We start from the raw sequence: 27,454 nt of genomic DNA on the forward strand, positions 1-27,454 counted from the left end.
GCTATTGGGTGGTATAGAAATGCAATAAATAAATAAATAAATACATTTTCTACCTTCGGAGAGATCTGCAACTATTTCACCTTCAGGAAGATTTGTGCAAATTTAACTTTTCTTTTTTTAAAACCACTTTTGAGTAGGTGGAGATTTTAGCAAATTTGAAGACCTGGAGTGATAATATGGTCAGTGGTACTGAATGCTCTGAAAAAGTACTGGAAAATCACTGAGGTCCATCAGAAAATTACTCCCTTGTCCACCTTGCCAGCACTAGGGAAATCAATCAGTCTGAAAACCTGACTGGAAGTGATCTAGATAATCAGTACCATCCAGGAAAACATGAAACTGAGATACCACCACCCACTTAACTGTATTTCCTGAGAATAGTATATTGCAGACTAGATGTTAATTACAAAACTACAAAGGAGGGTATACCATGGCTCCCATTAACACATAAGGAGTTTCTCCCTGTCTTAATGACACATTTACTGCCTCTACCATCAAGCAATCCAGACCCAGTGTAGTGTCCAAATAATCCAGTTAGGTGAGCACATAGATGAGCACATAGTTGACTACACTTCTCCAAGAATCTTGTCTACCTGTTTAACATTTACATGAAGCTGCTGGGTGCGGTCATCCGGAGCTTTGGAGTGTGCTGTCATCAGTATGCTGACGACACGCAGCTCTATTTCTCCTTTTCATCTTCAGCAGGAGAGGCTGTGGATGTGTTGAACCGGTGCCTGGCTGCGACAATGGACTGGATGAGGGCTAATAAACTGAGACTCAATCCAGACAAGACTGAGATGCTGTTAGTAGGTGATTCCGCTGACAGGATGGGGGGTGTTCTACCGGTTCTGGATGGGATTGCACTCACCCTGAAGGAGCAGGTTCGTAGCTTGGGGGTTCTTTTAGACCCATCATTGTCACTTGAGGCTCAGGTGACCTCAGTGGCACGGAGTGCCTTCTACAAACTCCAATTGGTGGCCCAGCTACGCCCCTATCTAGACAGGGATAACCTGGCTTCAGTTGTCCATGCTCTGGTAACCTCCAAGTTAGATTACTGCAATGCGCTCTACGTAGGGCTGCCTTTGAAGACGGTTCGGAAGCTGCAGCTCGTGCAAAATGCAGCGGCCAGATTGATTTCAGGAACCAGAAGGTTCGACCATATAACACCTGCTCTGGTCCACTTGCACTGGCTGCCTGTATATTTCTGAGCCCAATTCAAGGTGCTGGTTTTGACCTATAAAGCCTTACACGGCTTGGGACCACAATACCTGACGGAACGCCTCTCCTGACGTGAATATACCCGGTCACTATGTTCAACATCTAAGGTCCTCCTCCAGGTGCCTACTCCGAGAGAGGCTCGGAGTGTGGCAACGAGGGATAGGGCCTTTTCGGTGGTGGCCCCCAGACTGTGGAATGATCTCCCTGATGAGGCTCGCCTGGCACCAACGCTGCTATCTTTCCGACGCCAGGTTAAGACTTTCCTCTTTGCCCAGGCATATGGCGGCACATCCTAATTACCCACATGTTTAGTTTTTTTTAAATCGGTTTTTAATGCTTTATGTGTGTATGTTCTGTGTTTTAGAGTTTTAAATTTTGTATATTTGTTTTTACCTCAATTTTAGAATTTCTGTAAACCGCCCAGAGAGCCCTGGCTATGGGAGCGGTATGTAAGTGTAATAAATAAATAAATAAATAAATAAATACCTAAAACTGAACAAAAGGTATCCAAGAATCTTGTCTACCTAAAACTGAACAAAAGATATCCATCAAAACTGGAGTAGGAAGACGTATAGCACCCTCTAGAACAGTCATGTTCTAATTGAGGCAGGAATGTTTCCTGATCATTTCGGGTAGAACTGACATTTTGTAATAACACAAATATGGATATGGCCCCTGGACATCTGCTGGGTAGGGAACTGAACCCAGCCACCCAAACTAGTTTGACAGAATGGGATAGAAGCATGCATTCATTTTAACATACACTATCCGTTGCTTCCTGTTTTCACTGATCAGGGCCACCTTGAAACTACTGATCAGAACTACTGCTATTGCTCTTCCTTTCATCTCTGTCAAACAAAACCACTTCTCTCACTCTTGGAAAATGAGATAATAAAACTTGTCTAACAAATTTATTCAGTTGTGAAAACATGAATAGAAACAGTTTGGTATAAAGTACAGCAATCCATGTAAGATGAACAACAGGATGCACCAAAGGAGTAAAATGTTTTCATATATCTCATTTATCAATAGAGCTAAGAGAAATATGCAGAAAATGAACAGGAATAATAGGAAAGTCTACATTCCTTCAAGGCCAACAATAATTTTCAAATGAAGTATCCTAAAGCTGCTTGCCAGCCATTAGGTTGCCTGGATTCAATGTATTTATTTTATTTATTTTATTTATTTATTTATTACATTTTTATACCGCCCAATAGCCGAAGCTCTCTGGGCGGTTCACAAAAAATGTATATATACGCCCAGTTTATAAAGGATACTCCCTGTGAGAAATGTGGGGGTGTTTAGATCCAGAGTAGATAAACAGGGAATAACAGGCAGCACATACCATATTAACAATATGGAAACATATCACAGCCCCCTTTTTGCTAATTTACACAGGTCCAGGTCTTTCAACTGTATTTCATAAAAGAGAATCTCTAATTGTTTGATCATTCTAGTACCACTTCTTTGGAGTACACCCCCCGCCCCCCGTAAACTAGACTATCAGAACAAGATTTTGAAAGATGATACCATGAGTTTTAGATATCAGGCAGAGATTTAAAAAAAGTATTATAAAAAACAATAGAAATATTAGAATGGAACAAAAGTAGAATGGCAAATTTTAAGTTGAATTACTGGAGCGATTAACATATTAGGATATAGATGAAATGCCAGCACTTTATAAATTAATCCCTTCAATATTATGAACATACTTCCTTGAATAAGGGTAATGAAAACTGAACACAATGTTACAAAAGGAACCTTATTGGTATCCAGCATAAATGCATCTCTAGTCCTACTAGAAATGCCCCAAGTTATACAGGATTGCTTTCTTTGTCACCAGATCAGAGTGGTGGCTTATTTGTGACTGATTGACTGAAACATCAAGGTATTTCTTCTCCTTTTTGCTTTCTGCTGGATTTCTTGTTCTCTTATTTATTCCTTGCAATATATAAAGGCACAATCTGAATGAAAGATTTAGTGTTTGCATGCTAATCCAAATGAAAAAGATCCTTTCCCCTTAGGATATCTCAACAATCCCTATAAAAATTACACATGTTCAAGGGATTCCCAAGATTCATATTGGGCTCTGTGTTCCGTCTTGAATTAAAGTATTCTCTGTGCAGTTTCTATTGAAATCACAGAGATTTGGACTACAAGTGAGATACATCTGGTTTGTGATGCACCTGGTAACACAGATTGTCTATAGAAGTGTAAGAAGCTGGAAAAAATAAACAAAGATTTTAGCAATACTGTCCTTTCTCCAAAATCACCTTTGAAAAAGAACAATCAGATACATGGGCGGGATGAATACCATGGGTTTTTTGTTTTGTTTTTGTTCTTTTGATGAAAAAAGTATCTTAAAGTACCAACGCGTCTAACAACTGTCAGCAAGTTGCTTTAACAAAAGAACAAAAGACAAATTTCATAATTAGGGCGGGGCGGGAGAAGGAATACCTATAAAGGGTGTTCCAATCCAGAGTATTTCATACTGCATTTGTAAAGCCTTCGTGTCACAGTATTAGGTAAATATGATTTATATATTTTATGTCTGTTTGAATGTCTTCTATGAATGTATTATTTTATGCTGTAATCATATACCCACTTACTTAGGAGTAGGCTCCGCTGAACGCAATAGGAGTTACTTCTGAGTAGACATGCTTAGGACTGTACTGTTAAAGTGAATTCAAACATGTTGTATATAGAAACAATATTTTTATCTTGCCTAGCACAATTACTTTAGTTATAAGTGGTAAAGTTTTTTCCCAGAGGTTAAAATATTGTAGTTCCATTAACATTAGATTTCATACATAATGCCAATTAGCTTATAATTATTTTTGTATGAACAGAAATTGAGGCTTAAAATAAATAATTTCACCATTCACTGTTATATATACACCTACTGTTTTTCCATCCACATGAAGCTGTTTCATATTGTCAATGTACTTTTCCCTATAAACATCAAAATATGCTAAATGCAAATTAACTTTGGATTTTCTTTTACAGCTTTTGCATATACAAAAATATGGCAAACTTTAATAGTGACGAACTTTTAAAGCTGTTCACTCAGTATGCTTTGAAAGAGGGTAGTTCTACTTTGCTTTCCACTAGTGGAGTTACAAGTTTGCTTCAGAGTCACTTCTCAAACCTTTTGGTAAGTCTTTCCAAATTTATACTGTCAATTAGAGGATGAAAAAAAAAATGTTTTCCTAATCCTGCAAACCTTTTCAAATAGACATTTATGTCTACAGAATACTTTGGTAAAAAAAAAAAAAGAGGGGGGGAGAGTGGTATTTTCCAAACAAATCTAATTCACTGAATCCATTATATCTTCCTCAAAAGTCCTGTAACAGACAAGGGCCGTGGTCCAATACACTTCTGGAGAGTTTAAAATAGGGTTAAGCAGCAGAAGAGGAATGCATACAGGGCAATGTGGGGAGACAATCCAGTAAGAGCACAGTCCTAAATCTTTGTCACTCTTTAGACAGAGGGCTCCAAGACTGGAGGCATCTGTCCATCTATCGCCCTACAGGCAAAAGCCATGCAGAGTGGGAGGAAAGGCAGACGCTTTTGCAGCTTTGCCATCCTTCTTTGCAAAATTTCTGCTCTGAGCTCGGCTAGCTGCTGCACGCTTCTGGGGGCAAGACCATGACCTGACAGGCCTTTATATCCAGCAGGTCCCCAGCATGCCTTCCCTCCCTCTCTGATCTTGGGTGAGGAGCCGCTAGGAGGGGGAACGATCACATCTCTGGCCTCAGAGGAGGGGATGCTGGAGATCCCCTCCTCTGAGGCTAGATGTTGTCCAAGGGGCTATAGGATTGCTTTCTAACAGAGAAAGCAGCCTCCATTCATTATGTAATTTATGAGGGTTTCATAACCAAGGCTCATTAAAACAGGCTTTACTTCGGTGGATTGAATCTATAATGACTATTTGTAAAAAAAAATAAGGTAACAATTTGCTAAGATGAGAAAAGCATGACACTTTGACCCTGAAAAAAACATGCTTTACAGAAGACAACTATATATTTTTAAAAAAGAAAAAGAAATCTAGTGACACTATAATGCTTGAGTATTTGTTTTTTACCTTTCATTTTACAAACTGAAAATACTCTTCATAGAAACATTCACAATATTTTTTATTGTTTTTGCTGTAAGAAACCAATTTCATTTGAGAAGTTTTAATTTAAATGAAGTCATATTTTCAAAAAGAAAAGCCTCTTAGAAACCAGCCTACTTATAATTAACTTTCCTAGGGTTTCCACAGACAAAATATATCTACTGGATTATACAAAACACTAAAGCCAATTGGGCAGTCTATGAATGTGTTTAGCTACAATGGTTTTATTACTGTAATCTTAGATAACCAGAGCATGGAAGCTGATAACTGAAAATATAAAATTATTAACATAAAAAGTTATACTAGCTGAAGTAAGAAGAATGTTTTGAACTTTCTAAGATACTAGAAAGAAGAGCCACATTGGATTATAAAAAGGTGGGAAAACCCCTAAAACAAAACAGCAACAACAAATGTCCAATGGGAAAACATCCCTCTAACAGCATTTTAGTGACTCTGTTGAATGTCCCACCGGCAAAAGAGATTCAGCATTAACATCAAAGGATTTCTTTTTTTATAGTTGCCTTTTTAAAACATGCTTCTTTCAGGGTCAACGTGTCATGCTTTTCTCATGTTAGCAAACTGTTATTTCTGCAGTCATTATAGAATCAATCTCATGTTGGTGAGAATGTTGGACAGGGTCTTTGCTTTGGCAGTACCCTGGTTATGGAATTCCCCCCATGGGGGAGTCAGACTACTTTTTTCTAGGTGAATAGCAAAGAATATTTTATTCTGCCTGTGTTTTAATGGATTTAAATTTGAGATTTAAGGTTCTTAACTCTGCTCATTTTGATTTTAATACTGTGGGTAGAATCCAATTCACCCCTCCTGCTGACAGAATGGCTCCAGCAGCAGAATGGAGTGATTCTCTATCTCTCATGCAGTCTCCTGTTCACCATGAAAAACTTTTTGGAGGTGGGCTGCTGGGTGGTGGGCTTGATTTTTCATATCAGGCTCAACAAATATCCAGTTCTCAGAAAGAGGTAAACAATTTTGTTTCCTATTCCAACCAAGAAGCTGTTCACAGAATGGGGCTAGTGAAAAAAGTAGTGCTTCACATAGTAAAACAATTGTTTATATATACCCTCCTAATTTTTTGTTGAAATCTGTAATTTGTAAATATGACCACAGATAAGAAAATGCTTACCCCAATTTCCTTGTACATAAATTCAGCCACAAATTAATAACAAATGCTGTCTATATTTCTATGACATGATTTAACCGAAACATGTTCTGTGAAGAGGTTTCTCTGAATGTGTCTAAATAAGGTATCTTGTTTTGCTTTTCATTACTCCCTCCCACCCCACCCCACCCTGCACAAAACCTCCCAAAACATACAGGGTTCACTTTCTCTCAACGACATTGTAAAACTTGCGGACATCGATAAAGACGGAAAAATCAACTTTAACGATTTTAAGGCACTGTTCAGCAAGATAAGAGGTTTGACTGGATTATCTAGTTTGTCTGGACTAACTGATTTAGGATCTTAATGCATCCTGGGAAGAAGAGGAAGGCAGATAAAACATGTGACATCCTAAAATCACTGTAATATGGACAATTAAAACATTTTCATTTGTACAAAGAATCTCTCTAAAAGAAAACTTAATCAATGTGAAAAGATGGGTATCATTGAATAAATATCTACTTTGTTTTAAAGCCTTCCATATACGACTGGTAAAACCAAACACCATTTTCCACTGTGGATTTAACAGTTAAGCTAAAACATTTACACCAAGTTTATCATATTGAAAGAATTCCAAATTGTACTCCCATGAGTCTTAGCACACTTCTAGTTGGTCAAGGGCTGAGTGTGGCACAGTAGTTAAGACTCTGAGTTGTGAACCAGGAGGATGCCCCCAGTCTAAGGGTTGTTCCAGATGAAGCTTTTATTGTGGCTTCACACTGACACATTTAGACTTTTATGGGGAATCCACACTACACCTTCCACTCATAACCCTCCCATTGTTTCTTCTGTCTTTTTCCTACTGATGAAAATCCATTAAGGAAAAAAAAGATGAAATTGTTGCACAATGCCTTCTGTTTGATAGGACTAGGAGCCACTTGTCTGGAAGTACAATCTTGAAGCACTATTATCTGCGCCACAAACTGTTTGTTTGAATCGGGAACCTTATAACCTGAGTAAGCTTGTAGGAACTGTGTGTGTGTCCCAAAGCCTGTTTCAGGCGTTGAAGGGAGTAGGGGAATACAACATCAGCTTACAGGAACTATAACGCCACTGAATTGGCTAGACTTGGTATAAAAACTTAGGATCTTCTGCCCTTGCATGGTCAACAAAGTAGTATTTTCTGCCTCCTACATTTCAGGTTCCTGCTCAAGTCTGTGCCCTCAGCTCCAGTAACTTACCATAGGGATTGTGGGCTGGGGAACACACACACACACAAATTTGCAAATGTGAGGTCTGTTTCAATTTGAACTATAGCTTCTATCTGCAACCTCTTTACTTTTTGATCAATCGATTGCAGTAGTGACATTCTATTTAATTCCTCTAACAGAAAGTCTCATTAACTGAGACCAAGGATCATGGGGGCAAAGTGCCAGAAGCTATTTTTAGCACCAGAGCTTAGCATAAGAACGTATTAATAAATTTGCATTAATTCCTTTGGCTATTGAGGGGAAACTCTGCCCTACCAATGCCAGTATGATTGACAAAACTATTTAGTATGAAAATGTTAAGCACACAAGGTAGTTGGATTGACACTTAGTCATGCTTAGAGTGGGACTTGAGGTAGTTGTGACTAACTTGGCCTATTAATTTCAATGGTCCTACTCTAAGCATAACCCTAAATCTTTTTAAAATGTAAGGGGGAAATCAGTACTTACAACAGGATTCTTTGTGTTTGAGTCAAATTCTGTAGAATTTGCATCTGTAGAACAACATTTTAAAATGTTAGTCTAACAGTCATATAGTTTAATTATTCTGCATCCACCAGCAATGTGGATTAAAAAATCTTCTTGCAATTAAGCAAATATACATTGCACTGTCAAGAATTAGAACATTGTTCTTAGGCACATTTTCTTATAACTAAGCTCCATTTATGCACAGGTTTGGCTTAGATCAGTGGTCTTAAACTGGTCCAGACCCAAGACTCACCTCAGACTCCCAACCTGCAACATGGGACCCACTTTCACAATTTCCCAACGTAGAGGCAACAGCTTTGCTGCGACCCACCTGGAATGATCTCATTACCCACTTTGGGGTCACGACCCACCAGTTGAAGACCACTGGCTTAGATGACAGTAACTGCCATTAAAGTCAGAGAGTTAAATGAAATATTGTGCTTTTGGCCTTTCAGGAACAGACTTTTGGTACAGTTATCAATAAAAGATTTGGGGAAGGATAGCATATGAATTTTGGCATCCACAAAGTCACTTTCTTTAAAAATTACTATTGGCTGTTATCATATGGTATTGTTCCGCCAGTGGGAGTCGACAGTCAGAATAGATTTTCTTTTCCCCTATAACCCCATGTGCACACAAAATCTGCCCGGGAAGAATCCTTCAGAACAAATTTGGGGCACATGAGGGGGCTGCAGAGGAGAGGGCAGAGAAGTCAGTTGCACAAGCAGACCTTTGTGCACGAAGTTGGCTCCAAGCCATTACTTCCCAGCTTGCTCCAGTATATGAGGATAAATTGAAAAGCCAATACATGCAAGTAAATGGCATCAAGCCTATGTCAGTTTCTGTACAACTGCATTTGGGTAAGAGTAAAAAGCAAGCTAGCAGCTCCACTGCAGATAATCAGAGGTTCAGAAAGAACATTAAAGTGATGCCACTGCTCTTGGTGCCTTCTCAGGATTTCATCTGAGACTGTAAGTGAACCATTTTCATAGAAGGAAACACACCTTGCCACTTCAGACAATTCCTTGCAAACTCCACTACTGCCAGTTGCATCCCCAAGCAGACTCCTATATGAAACAGAAAAGAACAAGAGTGGATGAGCATAACGGCTCAAACATTTTTAAATTGTAGGCTACGATCCAAAGCACATTACGCTGCTTGGTGGACCCAATGGTGAAAACAGAAGGGATAAAACTGAAAATAAAATAACATGTATGGGCAACAAGATTTTTCATTCACTTTACTTTTACTGCTGCAGCACATCATTTCCCACTAACCATTATTTAAATTTAGGGGTTATTTAAAAAGCACTTGTATCTTAGAATAAGGCAAATGGAAGCCTCATGTCAGAACATTAGAAGCCTGGCCTTCTAGTGTAGTATTGCCAGCTTGTTGGTACAGAATAGCTACAGGAATGCAGTAGGCACACAGCCAATAGATTGGATTAACAGTCTTTATTACGTTTATTTTATTTTATTTATTTATTACATTTCTATACCGCCCAATAGCTGAAGCTCTCTGGGCGGTTCACAAAAATTAAAACCATAGTAAGACAAGCAACAGGTTAAAAGCACAAATACACAATACAATATAAAAAGCACAACCAGAATAAAAACCACGCAGCAAAATTGATATAAAATTAAAATACAGAGTTAAAACAGTAAAATTTAAATTTAAGTTAAAATTAAGTGTTAAAATACTGAGAGAATAAGAAGGTCTTCAGCTGGCGACGAAAGGAGTACAGTGTAGGCGCTAGGCGGAGCTCTCTGGGGAGCTCGTTCCACAACCGGGGTGCCACAGCGGAGAAAGCCCTCCTCCTAGTAGCCACCTGCCTCACTTCCTTTGGCAAGGGCTCACGGAGAAGGGCCCCTGTAGATCTTTTTGAAAGTGGAATAAAGGTCATAAACTGTGGGAGCGGCCCTGGAGGCTGATGACATCATTTAAAGGACCTGCAAACTTTCGTGAGAAACCAATCTTGATCGCATGATCGCCCTGTGTGCAGAAGCTCATAATGTTTCTCATGTGATTGGCCCTTGCATGCTTGTTTTTTCTTAACTAATTAGCTGCTGCAAAGGAGGGGGAAGGTATCCAAATAGGGATGCATGGCATGGCATGGGGGCGTTAACCCTTTGTCACTCTCTCCATGCCACTGTCCCAGTTAGACTCCCTCCCCTCCCCATATTTCCTCATTAGTTAAGGAAGAACAACCATGCAAGGGCTAATCATATGATTAACATTACATTTAGTATGACCTTCACTTTCTACTATCCCTGATGTCTGATACATTCCCCCGCCCTAGCTATACTTGCCCCTGACATCATACACTCTTTTCTTCTTCTCATTTGTCCTAGGCCTTGTGACATCTAGCACTCTTTCCCCAGCACTTTCACATCCACTCCCCATCTCCCTCACTTAACCCAGTTCCTCTGACACCCCATTCCGTATTCTCTTGTCACAATATTCACAATATTGAATCCTGTCTTCAGATATGTCTGGGTTCTCCAATATGGTGTGTGTAGGCATCAACATGGTCATGGACACCTCTCTGCCCCTCCTGATTTTCAAAATCTGTTAATTTTATTTTTAATTTTTTAAAAAAGTAACTGTGAGGCTAGCATGCTGCAAAGCGAAGTGCCTCACTCCAGCACTGCTCCATCTTTTTTCCCAAGAATGTGCCTCTGGCCCCATGAAGATCCTAAATGTATTCTTAGCAAATAATAATAATCATAAATAGCCCAGTGCTTTGCTGAACTGTTGCGTTCCATAAACAAGTACTTCTGCTAGTTTCCAGAGTTACTTTAGGAATCTCTTGTTCCTGTTGCATTAGTGGTTGGTCCTGCAGGCTCAACAGAACAAGTGGATTTGCAGCAGCAGTGCTGGATTCAGCCTCCAGTAAGAAATGGAAGTGTAGAGCAAGAATGGACAGAAAGTAGCATGAGCCAATTTCTGGTAGTTTCTTAGTGCTAGGTTGCTGGGATTCTTGCAAAAAATAAAACAAAACATTGTACATTGATGTACATTGATGGTGCTATATAAATAAATAATAATAAATAATAATAATAATAATAATAATACTAGGCGAACTTTGGTCTGATCAATTAGGGCACTTCTTACGTTCACTTTTGCTTTGTAAATTTAAAGCTCATTGGTGAAGGATGGTAATTCTATTTTTTTCTTTTTAAAAAAAATTAGACTAAGCAAGACTGAAGTGAGTCCCATTGTTGGTGGAAATGTCTTACCAAGAAAAGGCTTTTTCTTTTTTCTTGCCCATGAAATGGCTTGAAGTTTTCCTTCAGTTCCCCTATGACCAAAGCCTCCAGGAACTAATATGCAACTAGAATAAAATACAGAATACAAACACATTAACGGATAGGGCTAATTAAATGATTTAGGCTAGCATCCAATAGGGCCCATGCATGCATGGCCAGCTCCACCAGGCCCCCGTCTGTGCGGAGCTGCAGAATAATGCTTCCAGGGGCAAGCTCCAATGCGCGCACACACACTGGCTTCTGGAAGGGGCGCAACCTGGCCCTTCCAGAAATCAGTGTTTTTACACACATCGGGGCTTTCCCACCAAAAACGGTATATCATGGCTGCACACAGACCTGGCCTGGTGGGAGGGGGTAAGCACAGATCCGAGCATAGAGGGGCTTGCTGCGTACGCACCAGACCTATTGGATACTACCCCAAGAGTGCAACCCTACATGAGTGATCAATTTGCATTATTTGAACATAAAATGTATACTTTTAAAACTGGATAGACAGACATTTTTAAAGATACAGGTAGCTTTGTGTGGGAGACACACAATGGCACATAGCGGAACCCTTGCGCCAAAAAGTCCTTAAGTTTTTTAAAATCCTAATCTGCAGTGTACATGACCCAGCATCTTCATTACATAATTGTTGCCTCTGTTATTTGTTTCCATCACGTTAACTTGATATGAACATTTTTGCTTCTCATCCCAAATAATTTTGTTCTATAGTTGAGGTCATTACGATAACATTAGCAAAAACTAAATACATTAAATACTAAATACTAGATGTTTTTGCAAAACAAATTTTGAGCTTTGCAGAAAAACACTGTTATAAAATATGGCTAAAATCATGATATCCTGACATAGGTAAATTCCAAATACAGGCATATCAAATGGGTAAGCTTTTAATAGGATTTTAAATAAAATCCAAACTTTTGTGCAATATCTTTGTAAAGTGGTAAATTAACACAAGCCAAGTAACTGAAATTATAAGGCAGTAAGATAATAAAACTGGAAACCTTTACTATTAATTATTTTGGTTTATGAACTAGATGCCACTTACTCTGCTTTGCAGAGTTTCTGCCAGGCTTGATGGAATTTCACAGGATTCTCTACCTCAGTATTATGTTCCAGGTCTGTTGAATCTATATACTAATTAAGAAAACAACGTACATTCACATTTCAGGAACAAAGCTGAAGAAAGAGGCAAGCAAGATGTATAATTGAAAATATCCTTTTTTTAATGTCGTTCTTTAGCTGTTTATTATTGCTGCCAGATTTTTCACAATATAATAATGCAAATAAGGGCATTAAATTCCTTTTTACTCTTCCTTTACAGGTATACTTGCTGTAAAAAAATTGTTCTCTCTTCAATACGGCCATGTTGGGGCCTTTAATATAAAGTCTTTTTTAAAAAAGAAAGCAATGGCTGCATATTACAAAATTTTCTTTACATTTTGCTTGGTGCAAATAAATATCTCATCAATGAAAGCAACTAGAGACAGAAATGGGGAAGTTTTATTTCACACACGTGATCATGGTTTGCCTCTTCTCACCTTCTCTTAACCTCTGTTCAAAGAATTACCAACTTCTCTAACAATGACTGAATGACTCATGGATCCCCACTGGTTTCAAGAGACAGTCAAAGTAAACACCATAAATATGTGGCCACAACCCTGACTTCAAAAACGTAGCATCTTCAGCAGGGTCCCTAAATATTAGTTTTCCTGAACAAGAACATTTTCTTGTTCAACCACACAAGTTACAGCCCATCTGTTAAGCAAAACTAAGTGCCATATATCAATGCCATCACTAACAGTATATCTTTTAAACTCAAAATAAACATCAAAATATATTTGCATGAAGATGATTGAAATAACAGCTCTGACTAAGCCAGAATTCCCAGATGCATAGTATATACTGCCCACATTGCAATGGCAGACATAGCTATCATGTTTGCAATGTAAATTGTGAAGCTGTTTTAAACTCTAAATATTAATAAGAACCTTAAACATTTTAATGTGTTTATAAGTACTTCTAAGTATTTTAAGTATCCAGTTATTAGCCTAAGCCTCCCATGATATCTAAAACATTTTAAATAAAATCCAGGAAAAAAAACTTTGCAGTTACACTTAAAAAAAATCAGTTGGTGGTGCTTATCCACTTGTTAAATCACTGCCTATTCATTTTTTAAGTAGGATTAATTAAGTCAACTACTATTAATTAAGATACGAAATATCCTTTGTAATGCAGTTTCCCTTGTAATGCAGAAATCCAGTTAAGGAAATTACAGTAACATTTTCAAAATAAACTGTGTTCAAATTATTTCATATTTCTATGCCCATAACGTACTAATTAAATTACACTTCATTTCTAAGCAACATTTGCAAGATGAAAGTCAAGCCATTAAACATATAAACATCCTAGGAAACAAGGAAAATGCAAAGGAAGAAAAAAGGGGGGAAAATTGATCCTCACCATTAAGTCGAGTCTGTGGTTAATTGCCAAAGCTGAATGCTCTAAGGCCTTGAAAACGGAGGTATAGCAGTCACTCAATTTCGTATACTTGCCAACCAGAGCTACAGAACATGTCTTCAACATCCGCTCATATCTGACAATGTAAGTTATCAATCAATCAATGTGATAATTTCCACAAGAAAAAGATTTTTGATTTTAGTGGATCGCTGAAGTATTATAAACTCAAATTAGCGTTGGTCTAGATATCGATTATTTAAAAACATGGGAAGCCTTATTGCTTAGTGCTGTAAATTGGATTGCTAGTGGCTCTATTATAACTAGGGCTGGCTACCATTAGGAAAAGCAAAGTGCCCTGCATTTTGGAATCTATAATATAATAGTAAAATAGAATGTCTGTCTGTCCATCAGTGCCAAAGCTCCAAGACCATGAAACCTAGACATCTGAAACTTGGCATGCATACTAAAGGACCCCTAGGGGTGTGCAGTGGGGACCCACCCCTGGTGGTGAACACCTTCCTTGCGTTTCCAGTCATTTGGGAGCTTGCTCCCTGAAGCACTACACTGCTGTAGGACTACACTCCCTGAAGCACTATACTCCCTGAAGCACTACCACTGCTGCAGTAGGAGCTGTGCACATGCCTCCGCCACCAATAGTGCTCGCCGCCAGCAGTAGGTCCCCACTGGATCATACCCATTCTGTTTTTAAAATTAATTAATTATTTTTAATGTGCCCATGTGGTTGACATCTGCCCATGTAGTTGACATCTGCGGTAACATCTTCAGCCTGTAGGGCCAGGCACCTAGGGCCAGTATCACAGGAAGGAATGGTCATGCACCTGCAGAAGGCCAAGACGCCAGCAGGGACTCATTGACAAGAGCCACATGGGCTTGCTCTTCCTTCCTACTATTGCAGCCTACTTTTTCACCTGCCTCTCGCTTTGGTGCAGACAATGGTAGTGATGAGGAGCAGCAGCAGCAGAAGGTGCCACTACTGGCTCTCTGCCTATCAAGCAAGCAAGTGGAAGCAATGAAGTGGAAGCACTACTAGCTCTTTGCCTATCAAGCAAGCAAGTGGAAGCAAAAGAGGAGGAGGGGCAATAGTAGCTGGTGACGATGGCAATGAGGCGGTAGACTCCCTGGGGAAGGATTTCTTGCCCAAGGGCCTTCAAAAACCGGGTGCCAGCACTGCAGACGTCCCTAACAGCACATAGCTTTAGAGTCCAGACAGTTTGAAGCCAGGGGGGATTAGTAGAATGAAGGACAGAGTTATATGCCTGCCTCTTTCTCCTGATGTGGGACAGCCTCCCATGGGAATGAAGTGGATAGACCATGCCCTCAGGGGGCTTTCAGGATGAACCATGGTAGGGGCTGTGCCCAGGGATGCCAGCAGGCATGGCTTCTCTCAGACAGGATGGCATAAAGTGTCCAACTCTGACAGTTGTGTACGCTTGCTTGAAAGCTTCACTGTATCAAACTAAGGGCTGTCCCAACCTATGTGAAGATAGGTCCATTCACCAGTACTTTTTAAAAGCAACAACTCGTCAATGATATATTACGCTTTTATCACAATGGGAGAATCATTTGAATTTTCTGCATCTGGCACCAAATTATAATGAATTATTATTGTTGTTGTTGTTGTTGCATTTATATCTTGCCTTTTTTCCTCCCAGAAACCCAAGGCAGTGTACATAATCCTCCTCCTTTCCACTTTATCCTCACAACAACAACCCTGTGAGGTGGGTTACGCTGAGAGTCTGTGACTGGCCCAAAGTCACCCAGTCACCATGGCCGAGTGGGGACTAGAAACCGGATCTCCCGACTCCCAGTCCAACATTTTAGCCACTACACCATACTGGCTCTCAACTTCAAGGGCTACAATCTTAAGCAAAGAAGGAAGTCCCCCATAAACTATTGAGGCTCACCTCTTAGTAAATAAAATTAGAACCAGGCTGGAATAATCCACAGTATTCAAAATGAGAATTTGGATTAGTCTTTAAGGAAGGAACAACAATTGCAACCTACATATCAAGGGCATCCATCACAGTGGCAGCGGCGGGGCTTTCTCCTTTTTACGGTGAGCCTGATCCAAAAGGCAGAAATCCACATGGGTGCTTTCCCCTCATACTTTCCTATTCAGTATTTACAGTGATGGAAATGTGAAAGTGGAAAACAAGGAACGGGGTTCAAGCTGGATATAATTTTTCATGGTATGCCACATAGTAAAAGCTCTCTGTCTCACAGCATATTGTCAGAAATGTCACATTTCTGGATTATAAATAATACAGACTAATGTGGGAAATACAGCCTTGCCATGCCTTTTCACCACCTTGTACACTGGCTGTGGATGTACACTAACTACTGTATCCCTCAGGCTATTGCAAAAAACCCAGAAGTTGTAAAGGCATAGCAAGTCCTTACAACAGTGCTACAAACAGATTTGCTAGTGAAAATATTTAGGATGGGGGCAAGGAACAAAATAAAAAAGAGGAGAGCCTTACCTATCTGCCATTTTTTTCCATTTGAAGAGAAGATCACTTGGTCGGTCATCAATTGGCAGGTTCAACCTCTCTTTAAAATATTTAATTATGCCTTGCTCTTCTAACAGAATTGGGACTCGGTAAGTGGAAGAAACATCATGGATGAATATTACCTACAGGACATGGATTTTAATTACTGATATCTGACATTTAAAATTGGATAGATATATGCAAACTATACAATTATGACCATTAAAATAATGCTCCTTAAGCTCTACCACATTTCTTACACAAAATAAATTTTAAAAAAGAACCTCAAAAAAATTACTTTATGCTGCAACCCTATACCATTTATCTGGGAATAAACCTCATTGAACTCAGTGGGTCTTACTTGTGGATAATGAATCATAGAATAGTAGAGTTGGAAGGGGCCTATAAGGCCATCAAGTCCAACTCCCTGCACAATGCAGGAATCCACCTTAAAGCATTCCTGACAGATGTATAGCTTATTACTGTTAAGTTATTAAAGCTGCAACGCTAAGGTGGTAATTGACTAAAACACATATAATTAAGTGATGTATATTGCAGTTCATAGAACGTTTATTCAGAATTAAGTTCTACTGAGTGCAACAGGAATTACCCTCTAGTCAGTAAATTTAAGATTATCATCTCAGGCTGCAATCCTATAAATACTTACCTGGGACTAAGTCCCAGTGAACTCACCGGGTCTTACTTCTGAGTAGATATGTATAGAATTATACTATAAAAAAATTGTAACTGACAACCATATAGAGTATGAAGATAAGGATTCAAACATTGTTATTGTTTCATTAACCCAATTATGCATTTGTGGAGTTTCTTCAATAACATCAATGGCCCGATGTTATCTTATTCTATATTATAGAATAAAGTGGAAGAAATATCCAGACAACAAATGACCAAATTACATTAGTATGTAGAATTATAAAGAATTGTGCTGTAAATGAGCTTATAATATCGACAATCTGTTTTTTTAATTGCTAAAAATTTAAAGAGCACTTTCTAAAAAACCCAGTCCAATCCCTCTACCAAAACTCTGACTGCTCTGGTATTTTCATTGCATTAAGGAGGCACAACTTTCTAACAAATATAAATTCAGAAATCAGCCTCCAAACAAATAGCTGCACTGCAATTAATGCTCCTGAATCTACTTTATTTCATTTCTGAGCTAGGCAACTTTTAATTTTTAATTTGCCATCTTGTCTAAAGATGCAACACTGACCTCTGCTGGAATAGAATGGATTTCTTAAAAATAATAGGCTTGGCTAGTGATTAAATTATCCTGTTTCTCTATAATTTATAAAACAAGTAAGTAGAATGCTAGAGATAATTATATATCTTGAAACAAGAGACTCTTGAAAATAATTATTTGGGGGAAAAAATACTTTCTTGCACTTTGATTCCCCCCTTGCCCCCATTTATCCCTAAGAGTAGCTGCTTGTTCTCCTTGAATATCCAATATACTTCCTCACATGAACTGAAAATAAAGAAAAACACCTAGAAAATAGTTATGCACAAAAGCACAGCTGCGTTTGTTAAAGACCCTACTAACCTGTTCAGGTTCCACATGGCAAAACATGGAGATCTTTTCTTTCACTGCCATTTCTATTGGTTTAGTACTTCTGCAGACTATCTGTTAAAATATAGATCTACACATGAACAACACGGATTGTGTGAACCAACATCCTCCTCTCTTTTTTAAAAACACACACCAAGTAATTAAAAAGTGAGTTTTAAGTGTACGGTTTCCTTAAAGAGGAAAAAACAAACACAGTCTCAATGAACAACTTCCAGGGAAATAATGGATTCTTAAATTTCTAGCACATTACGTTATAACTCCCAAATATTATCACTCCCCTTCCCTACCGCTTCACTTCCAATAAACTGTATAATTTATTTTTTAATTACCCATGCTTTGAGGCCTTCCTGACATGCCCTGAGCTTTTTAAGAATTGGGTCTGATATGAATAAAATCTGTTGTGTGTCCAATCTTACTTGTTCTTCAGTCATGCATTTACTTAACCCATAGAACATTCATAACAAGTAGGATAAACAGTGTAGTATCTAAACATCAAAGCACAAATTCAAAGGTTCTTGATCTGGATAAGAGGATACACCAATCACCCGCCGACCCACCCCCGCCCCATTTTAGGAAATATTCCTTAACAGCTTTTCTTGACACTGATATAAATGGAGGGTGCCCAATGCAAATTCTTTGCATTGGAAACTTACCAAATTTTGAATTTGCATGTTTAATGCTTTTGCCAAAAACCATTCAGTTATATAGGCACCATTTTGCATGTCATGACCTAACAATTAAACATTGTATGTGCAGCTAAAAATATAACAAGCACATTAAGGAGGTAATCTGTGTGTACCTCTGTTTAATATGCTTAACTATATGCCATACCACTGTTAGCATAAGTGACTCTGTTAGCATAAGTGACACCACATACAAACAAACAGGTGTAAAATCAAACAAAAGCAGAAGAGATATGCAATTTATTTATTATTGCATTTATATCCTGCCTTTTTTCCTACAAGCAACCCAAGGCGGAGTACATAATCCTCATCCTCCTCTCCATTTTATCCTCATAACAACAACCCTATGAGGTAGGTTGGGCTGAGAGTCTGTGACTGGCCCAAAGTCACCCAGTGGTTTTCCATGGCTGAGTGGGGAGTAGAACCTGGATCTCCCCACTCCCAGTCCAACATTTTAGCCACTACATCACACTACAACAAACGTTGTTAAACCAACCAGAAAAACATCTAATATACAAATGGAATATCAACCAATCTGACTATATTTAATAAATATATTGCTTTGCCTTTATGGATGGATTTTGAGCACATCTTCACGGCTTTAATAAACAGATTTATTAACAAGGCTGTTTAAGGTCTCTATCCAAGTTTAATTGCTCCTGATATCTTGTATGTTGCTATATTCATAATTCACTCTAACTTGCAATCTCTTCCAAAAGTATAGAAACAACTATTAACTTACGTTTTCCTTATACTGGTTTTGTGTTCTAACATGATGTTGCAGATTTTATCAAACTCACCAAATCCGGAGACAGACCGAGTCCTCTTAAAGCCCGGACACTGTTTTGAGTAGGTTTTGTTTTCTGTTCTCCAGTAGCATTAGGCTAAAAATTAACATTTAAATTCTAAGAATGTTCTGCATAATCAGTCAAAGCATGTTCCAATACCATGTTTTTGAGAAATACTCCAATACGTTCCCTTTTGGTGATAATAGTGCAATAACCAGCCCACATATAATAAATAACCTGTTCTGGAGATGTATACAAATAACATATGCTGGAGATGTATACAGACGGAGTCTAGACTAAGGGTGAACACTCGCCAAACAATTAATAGAAATAAAAATAAACAAAACGTTTATAAAATAGTAAGGTGTTGCTCAGGGGGAGGACAGGATAGCCTAATTACTGCTTGTCACTTTTAAAATACAATATAATATAAATGTGTATGTGTGTATAATAGTTAATAAAATATGTATATGTACACATACACAAAGACCCATTCATCTAGTCATAAAAGTACCACACTTTGCACATGACAAAAAGTTGTGATTTGAGCAGTGAGAACATGAAAGCCACCAGAAGGGTTTCTGAGGAACATCTTGCCAAGAGGGGATGGGAGAAGAGACAGATTAAGCTTGAACTCAGAAGAAGAGAAACTACAGAAGAAGAGAAGGAGGAGGAGGAGGAGTTGGAGTTGCACTCCCCCTAAAGGATCGAGTTCGTAGTTTGGGGGTGCTCCTGGATCCACAACTGTCACTTGAGGCACTGGTGGACTCAGTGGCAAGGAGCACCTTTTATCAGCTTAGGCTGAAATACCAACTGCACTCTTATCTGGACAGAGATAGCCTAGCTATAGTTATCCATGCTCTGATAATCTCTCAACTGGATTACTGCAATGTGTTATACGTAGGGCTGCCTTTGAAAATGGTCCAGAAACTTCAGCTGGTACAAAACAGGGCAACAAAACTGTTAACAGGGACTGGCAATGAGACCACATTATGCCAGTGCTTTTCCAGCTTCACTGGTTGCTAGTCCAGGTCCAGGCCCAATTCAAAGTGCTGGTATTAACATCCAAAGTCCTAAACGGCTTGGGCACAGGTTATCTGAAGGAACGCCTCCTCCCATATGTGCCTGCCTGGACCCTAAGATCATCCTCAGGGGTCCTTCTCCGTGAGCCCCTGCCAAAGGAAGTGAGGCAAATGGCTACCAGGGGGAGGGCCTTCTCTGCTGTGGCACCCCAGCTGTAGAATGAGCTCCCTAGAGAGGTTCACCTGGCACCTACGTTATACTCTTTTCGATGCCAGGTGAAGACCTTCTTATTCTCCCAGTATTTTAACAGTTTATCATCTTAGCCTTTTAACTTTGCTGTTTTAAATCTGTATTTTAAATCTCTGCATTGCTGATTGGTTTTACCCTGGTTGTGCTTTTATACTGTGTTTTTATACTGTTGTTTGTTTTATACTTTGATTCTTATTTGACGGTATTAACTTTTGTGAACCACTCAGAGAGCTCCAGCTATTGGGCGGTATAGAAATGCAATAAAAGAAAAGCAACAGATTCAGCGCAAACCAGAATAGAATTGGGAACTGGTTCGAGAATTCCCTTTCATCTGGGAAACAAAACCAATCATTCCCCCTCCTCCCCACACACTCAGCCCCTTTACTTGTGCCCTGCATCTTTTTAGACTGTAAGCCTGAGGGCAGGAACTGTCTAATTACTGATTATTGTACGTCGTTCTGGGAGCTGGATAAAATTGCTTTGAATGAATAAATAAACACGTGTTTCTCTGCAACAGAAACAGAACCTTGAGGAAAGATGACAAGAATGTGCAACATGTAAGAAACAAATATGAATTTACAATGAAAGAAATAGAGCAGCAAAGCTCCTAGTTTCAGGCCTATCAGGGGAAAGCATATAAAATAACAGAAAACCCACAAGAATTCACAAGGAAGGGGAAAAATGTATTTAGTTTAAGCTACAGTATATTACAAGAGAAAAATGTAGTAATTTAGGCAATTCCTCTCTCTTCTTCAAAAGCTTCAATACATACTAAAGAGTTAGCATGCAGTGTTCCTTAGGAATGGTCTCCAGAAGCTAGATTTCACAGGATATTTCCCAGAATGAAATGTGGTACTCATCACTTCTCACGCAAGTCCCACATTTAAAGTCTCTCTGTCTCTGTCTCTCCCTTCCCAACCAGAAATATCTGCCCCATTGAAGAAGTACTCAGACTCAGAGCCAAATAATTGTGAGTGTTCTATTATGCACTTTTTGGTGCAGTTAGCCACCTTGAGAACCATGTATGGAAAGGTGGGATACAAATTTGATAGGTAAATAAATAAAATGTTCATAGAAGTAATTGTTTCTCTGGTTCGATAACTTGTTTTACAATTGCATTCTCTCATTTAAAAGAAGCCAGAGATGCTTGCTGGACCTATTGGCAAAGGATTCAGACAGTCTTTCAGACTTCCTAAATGTTTAAAAGTAATACCTTATCTAAAATGGGTTATTTTAAATTAAATGGTAATTTTAAATCTGTCTGAAGAAAAACTGTCATCCATTCAAAGCCTACAGCTATTTCACGAGCTGAAAGAAATGAATCTGTAGCTTTCCTAGTTATATACGGACTCAGAAAATATTAATTTCTTCTTACCAAACTTACGGTAATAGTAAGATGAACATGTGTCAGCACATCCATTCCTGAGTTAACTTCATTGGCTGTTCACTCACAGTCCTTTAAAACATTTTAAATGAATATATTATCAATTTTTATAAAATAACATATGAAAAGAATTTACCTGTGGTACAAGGCTGACATGGATATTGCAGAAGTTCTCTCTTTTGGCCTTAAATTGGAACTGTCGGAAAGCTTCTACAAAGGGCATTCCTTCAATATCTCCAATAGTTCCACCCAGCTGAAAGGTAACATCAATAGTTAACCAGTTTGAGAAAAGTGAAAGAAAATGGGACTTACGTTTACCTACTTTATTTTAAGCTTGCTTAATAAAATAAAATAAAATGAGAAGAAACACAGTCACATAACCAGGTCCTGATAATAACTTAGGCCAGTGTGTGGTAGTTGTCTATTTCTAAATCATATTTATCATAACAGTTAACAATGATCATGTAAGAAAATAAGAACATAAGAAGAGTCATGCTGGATCAAAGGCCTATCTAGTCCAGCATTCTGTTCACGCAGTAGTCAATCAGATGCCCACAGAACGCCCATAAGCAAATTATGAGTGCAATATCACCTGCCTGTCCATGATCCTAGCAACTGGAATACAGAGGCATATTTCCTCCAATACTGAAGGTAGCATATAGCCATCATGACTAGTAGCCATTGATAGCTTTTCTTGCCTTAACCCCTTTTAAAGCTGTTCAACTTGGTGGCCATCACTATATTTTGTGGTAGTGAATTCCATAGTTTAACAATGTGCTATGTGAAAAAGTACTTCTTTTTATATGTCCTGAATCTCCCACTGATCAGCTTCTGGGATAACCCTGGGTTATACTGTTATGAGATATTTTCCACTTTCTCCACACCATGATTAGTTTTATGAACCTCTGTCACGTCCCCACTTACTTACCATTTTTCTAAGCCAAACAGCCCCAAGTACTGTAACGGGTTGTTATTCCAGCCCCTTGATCATTTTGGGTACCCTTTCCTACACCTTTTCCAGATCTACTTTTTGAGGTGCAGTGGCCAGAAATGTTCACAGAATTCAAAGTGTGCCTGCTTTATAGGCATTACGATATTGGCGGTTTTATTTTCAAATCCTTTTCTAATTATGCCCAACACAGAATTTTCCTTTTGTCACAGCAGCTACACACTGGTCAACATTTTCATTGAGCTTTCCAATAAGATCTCTTTCCATTCACCACCAGCTCAGATCCCATCAATACATATACAGAGGACCTTTCTACACCTCCCGGCATTCCGGGAGGGAGGGAGGAGGATCTCACGATATTCTGTTGGCGAGATCCTCCCCTTTGTCCAAACACATGTGACATCCCGGAATGTCGTGCCCGCCATTTTCTTTTTTAACAGAGATGAGCACACTTGCGCTCCAACAAAACTGTAAGTAGAAAAACCCCGCTCCTGCTCTCCCCCCACCCCGCCCCGATGGGCACAGAGCACATGAACAGCTCCGTGCCTGGTTCCCGCCTCCTCGCGTTTACTTGCAAGGAGGCGAGACGAAGCTGGGATGGGCACCCACACACCTTGGATGATCCTGAGACCGTGGGAAGAATCGGGCTAAAAGTGTTCCCAGATATCCCGGGGAAATGGAGGGATCATCCCTCCCTGCTCCTGGGATCCCCTGTGCGTCATGTGGGACGCACAGGGACGATGCAGGGATAAAGACTGGTGTAGACATGCCCAGAGTTAAGGCTTCTTGCCTCAAAGTGTATCACTTTACAGTTGCTTACATTTAACTGCATTTGCCATTTTAATTCCTATTCCCTTTGTTTGACGAGATCCTTTTGAAGCTCTTCAAAATCCCTTTTTATTTTAACCATCCTAAATAACTTGGTGTTATCTAGGGTGACCATATGGAAAGGAGGACAGGGCTCCTGTATCTTAACAGTTGTACAGAAAAGGGGATTTCAGCAGGTGTCATTTGTATGCATGCAGCACCTGGTGAAATTCCCTCTTCATTACAACAGTTAAAGCTGCTGGAACCCTGCCTTCTTTAGCTAGAGTGACCAGATGCAAAAGAGGTTAGGGCTCCTGCAGCTTTAACTCTTGTGATGAAGCAGGAATTTCACCAGGTGCTGCGTGCATACAAATAGCACCTGCTGAAATTCCCTTTTCTATACAACTGTTAAAGATATAGGAGCCCTGCCCTCCTTTTCATATGACCACCCTATGTTATCAGCAAACTTGGCCACTTCACTGCTCATTCCTAACTTCAGACTGCTTATGAACAAGTTAAAAAGCAATTTTCCAGTAAAGTTTAGAATGTCATCGCTTGTCATCACAATTTGCCTCAGTTCTTCACACTCCATTCCTGAAAATATCAGTTCAAGCACAGGTAATGGGTGTTGGTAAGTATTAGTAATTTGCAGTTATTCAAAGAACCTTCAGAATGACAATAGCATAAAACAAAACAGGAAAAATACTCTGCATTCACTACAAAACAACCTTTGCCTTTATTCAAATTTCTATAGATGGTATACCTATACTCACCTCAATTACACATATCTGTGGTTCTTTCTTATCACCATCCACAGGAACCTTTGCCTGATTCATTACCCATTCTTGAACAGCATCGGTAATATGTGGTACAACTACAAGACAAACCAAATATTAATCCAAGAAAAAAGTCTAAAATGTATTACAAGGTATCTCTCTACTCAAATTCAGAGGCATCTCAGCAGACAAGAGAATAGCATTTAAAGCTATAGCAAATTCCATTCCTATCTGAACCTTCAGAAGTTCTTAGAAGACTCTGAAGTAAGATGAATAAAAAAGTAAGAATAAAATACAGATGCAACATGGATTCTGCTTTGTACTGCTGGAATTACTGGTAATTTGGATGTGAAAACTTGTGTATAACATTAAAATATTTCTGTAATATAAAAACAGCTTAATACTTGATTCCCAACATTTTGAATAGTTTTACAAAAATTGCTACTTGGCATCTAGGATAGGACAAGTTATATATTTAAATAAATAAACAGTACTGAAGTGACAAATATAAGATAAATGTGCAAACCAATCCTGCAAAGATTATTTCATCAATCAAATCATGTGACATGCGATTTTAAAGTTTGAACACTGAGCTGATAAGCATTTTGATTTATGTGGGGCTGCCCTGAAAATGGTGCAGAACTTCAATAAGTTCAAAATAGGACTACTAGATTGTTAACTGAGACTGGATGATTTGAACACATTATGCCAGTGCTTCATCATCTGCACTAGCTTCCAGCGCATTACTTGGCCCAATTCAAAGCGCTGCTTTTGATACTTTAAAAGGATTGGAATCAGGTAATAGAAAGATCACTGTGGCATTATACGTATGTAAATATTGAACCTGTGACTACAGAACTGTATTCGTCTCATATCTCTGTGTTTTATGGGGAGTATATATGGAGTGAGAATGGGATGAGTGACAGCAGGAGTGACGAATTTGCATATGTTGGATGATTGGCTGAGTGAGTGAGAGGGTGGTGAAGAGTCTGTGATATAAGCGGGATGCTTTGCTTGTGTGAGTCAGATAAGGTTTGTAAAAGAGATGAGATAGGACAGAGATAAGGAGTTGATGTGATATGGTTTAGATTAGAGATAGGATTTTAGAATTGAAGGAGGGAGGTCTGTGGTGATTGTGAAGTGATTGAGTGATGTGGTTTATTGCGTATGAGAGAATGTACATTGATAGAAGTTTTAAAAAATTATTTACTACTATTCAACAATTTAATGTTCTAATTCATAAATATTCCTTTATCAAAATCCTAAGGCTTCTGCTCTTGGCTGCTTAAGAAGGAATAAAGGGAACACAACAGGTGATAATAAAATTCGGTGTGTCCTCGCATATAGAGGACTGAGTGTGGGTTGGACCTGAATGTAAAGGTCTTGGTGGCAGCAGAGCCAAGTATGTGTGTGTGTGTTTGCGTACGCGCATGTGTGTTTGGGAAGGTGTTTCCTGCTGGGGTGACAAAAGCCTTAAAGAACCGGAATTCTCACTGGGAATAGGCAGGAACACCAAAATCACCTCCTCCCATATGTACCCACATACAGTAGACCTTGAGATGTTCAGAGGCCCTTGTCCAAGTGGCCCGCCAAGTGAGGTGTGACAATGGAAATAGTCTTTTCAGTAGTGGCACCCATGCTCACCCCAGAGGGGCTCACCTGCTGCCTACTTATGTGAACCACCCAGAGAGCTTCGGCTATGGGGCAGTATACAAATGCAATAAATAATAAATAATACTTTGGGGTTACTTAGGCACCTTTATATTTTCCCAGAACTGTTAACATCTCTTACATTTTTTTTTTACTTTTAAAGATATCTGAATCTGCTGATTTATGTTTTATTGCTAACTCTTATACTTTAATATTTTATTACTGTAAACTTCCTAAGCAAAAAAACCCTTTAGCAACTGTACATTGTTAATAAGTCACTGAAATAGTCCATACAAAAATAACTAATTATGGTATGCATAAAGCTTTGATTGGGACACCTATGTTCAAACCTTGCAGAGCTTGAAGTTCCCTGGGTGAGCTTGAGCAAACCACAACCTCTCAGTCTAACCTACCGCACAATGGTTGTTGTGAGGGTGACTTTATACATAATGCTTAAGGGAGAAAGTGCAGTATATAAATAATGATAAAGAAATAATCTGCATGTATTTGAACAACATAAAAGAACCTTGAACTGTTTTCCCCAAGTAATCCCCATGCCTCTCTTTATTGATGACATGTTGGTAGATTTTTCCAGTGGTGATGTTGTTATCCTTGTAAAGGTTAATGTCCAAGAATCTTTCATAGTTTCCCAAGTCTAGGTCAACTTCTCCACCATCATTTAGGACAAAAACCTCACCTGAAGAAACAAAGCAATGATTTAAAGTGTGTTTTCAGCACTAAAAAGTATCTTCCCAAAGTCTTAAGAACATGCATCAGGCAACTAGATGACTTACAGGATGAGAAAATATAAATATTTTTAGTCTAAGAATATACATTTATATCCTGTAAAAGACTCCTCCAAACCTCTGAATTAACATAGAAAACTTTGTTTTCTAGTCATAAATGAAAGGAAAAAATACACATTGCAACAAACTGAGCAATGAAGGATCTGAATCTCTGATGAACCATCTTCCCAATTTCTAACTTTCCAGTATAAATGCAATATAAATGTACTTTGCATCGGGCTTTTGCAGAACAAAGCAGAATATACAGAGCCATTTAGTAATATACAGAACTATTAATAATGTCAAGATGGCATAAAAAGCACTGAGTTAGGCCACCTATGC

General features: G+C 38.8%; 1 protein-coding gene and 1 long non-coding RNA gene across 4 annotated transcripts in view; one reads left to right on the forward strand and one right to left on the reverse strand.

The window, feature by feature from the left end:
* The window catches only part of CTPS2 (CTP synthase 2), an 86,200-nt gene that overhangs the window by 33,257 nt on the left and 25,489 nt on the right, over positions 1-27,454 (reverse strand). For 2 of the 3 annotated variants that reach the window (XM_063126414.1, XM_063126416.1), the window contains exons 3-13: positions 26,854-27,024; positions 24,675-24,775; positions 22,282-22,398; positions 19,502-19,585; positions 17,992-18,072; positions 16,422-16,573; positions 13,924-14,056; positions 12,509-12,597; positions 11,431-11,525; positions 9,196-9,258; positions 8,174-8,217 (exon numbers count right to left, since the gene is read on the reverse strand). In XM_063126414.1, the coding sequence (XP_062982484.1) occupies positions 8,174-8,217; positions 9,196-9,258; positions 11,431-11,525; positions 12,509-12,597; positions 13,924-14,056; positions 16,422-16,573; positions 17,992-18,072; positions 19,502-19,585; positions 22,282-22,398; positions 24,675-24,775; positions 26,854-27,024 (1,130 nt within the window). Of the gene's footprint in view, positions 1-7,245; positions 7,315-8,173; positions 8,218-9,195; positions 9,259-11,430; positions 11,526-12,508; positions 12,598-13,923; positions 14,057-16,421; positions 16,574-17,991; positions 18,073-19,501; positions 19,586-22,281; positions 22,399-24,674; positions 24,776-26,853; positions 27,025-27,454 lie in introns of those variants that run through there. The other variant, XM_063126415.1, reaches the window with a different exon arrangement.
* On the forward strand, positions 3,707-6,993 carry LOC134398847 (uncharacterized). Its single transcript, XR_010025462.1, has 3 exons — positions 3,707-3,743; positions 4,225-4,372; positions 6,673-6,993. It is a non-coding gene; the product is annotated as an uncharacterized LOC134398847 (long non-coding RNA).

Source organism: Elgaria multicarinata, chromosome 5, assembly GCF_023053635.1.
Source record: "Elgaria multicarinata webbii isolate HBS135686 ecotype San Diego chromosome 5, rElgMul1.1.pri, whole genome shotgun sequence".
Classification (NCBI taxonomy): domain Eukaryota; kingdom Metazoa; phylum Chordata; class Lepidosauria; order Squamata; family Anguidae; genus Elgaria; species Elgaria multicarinata.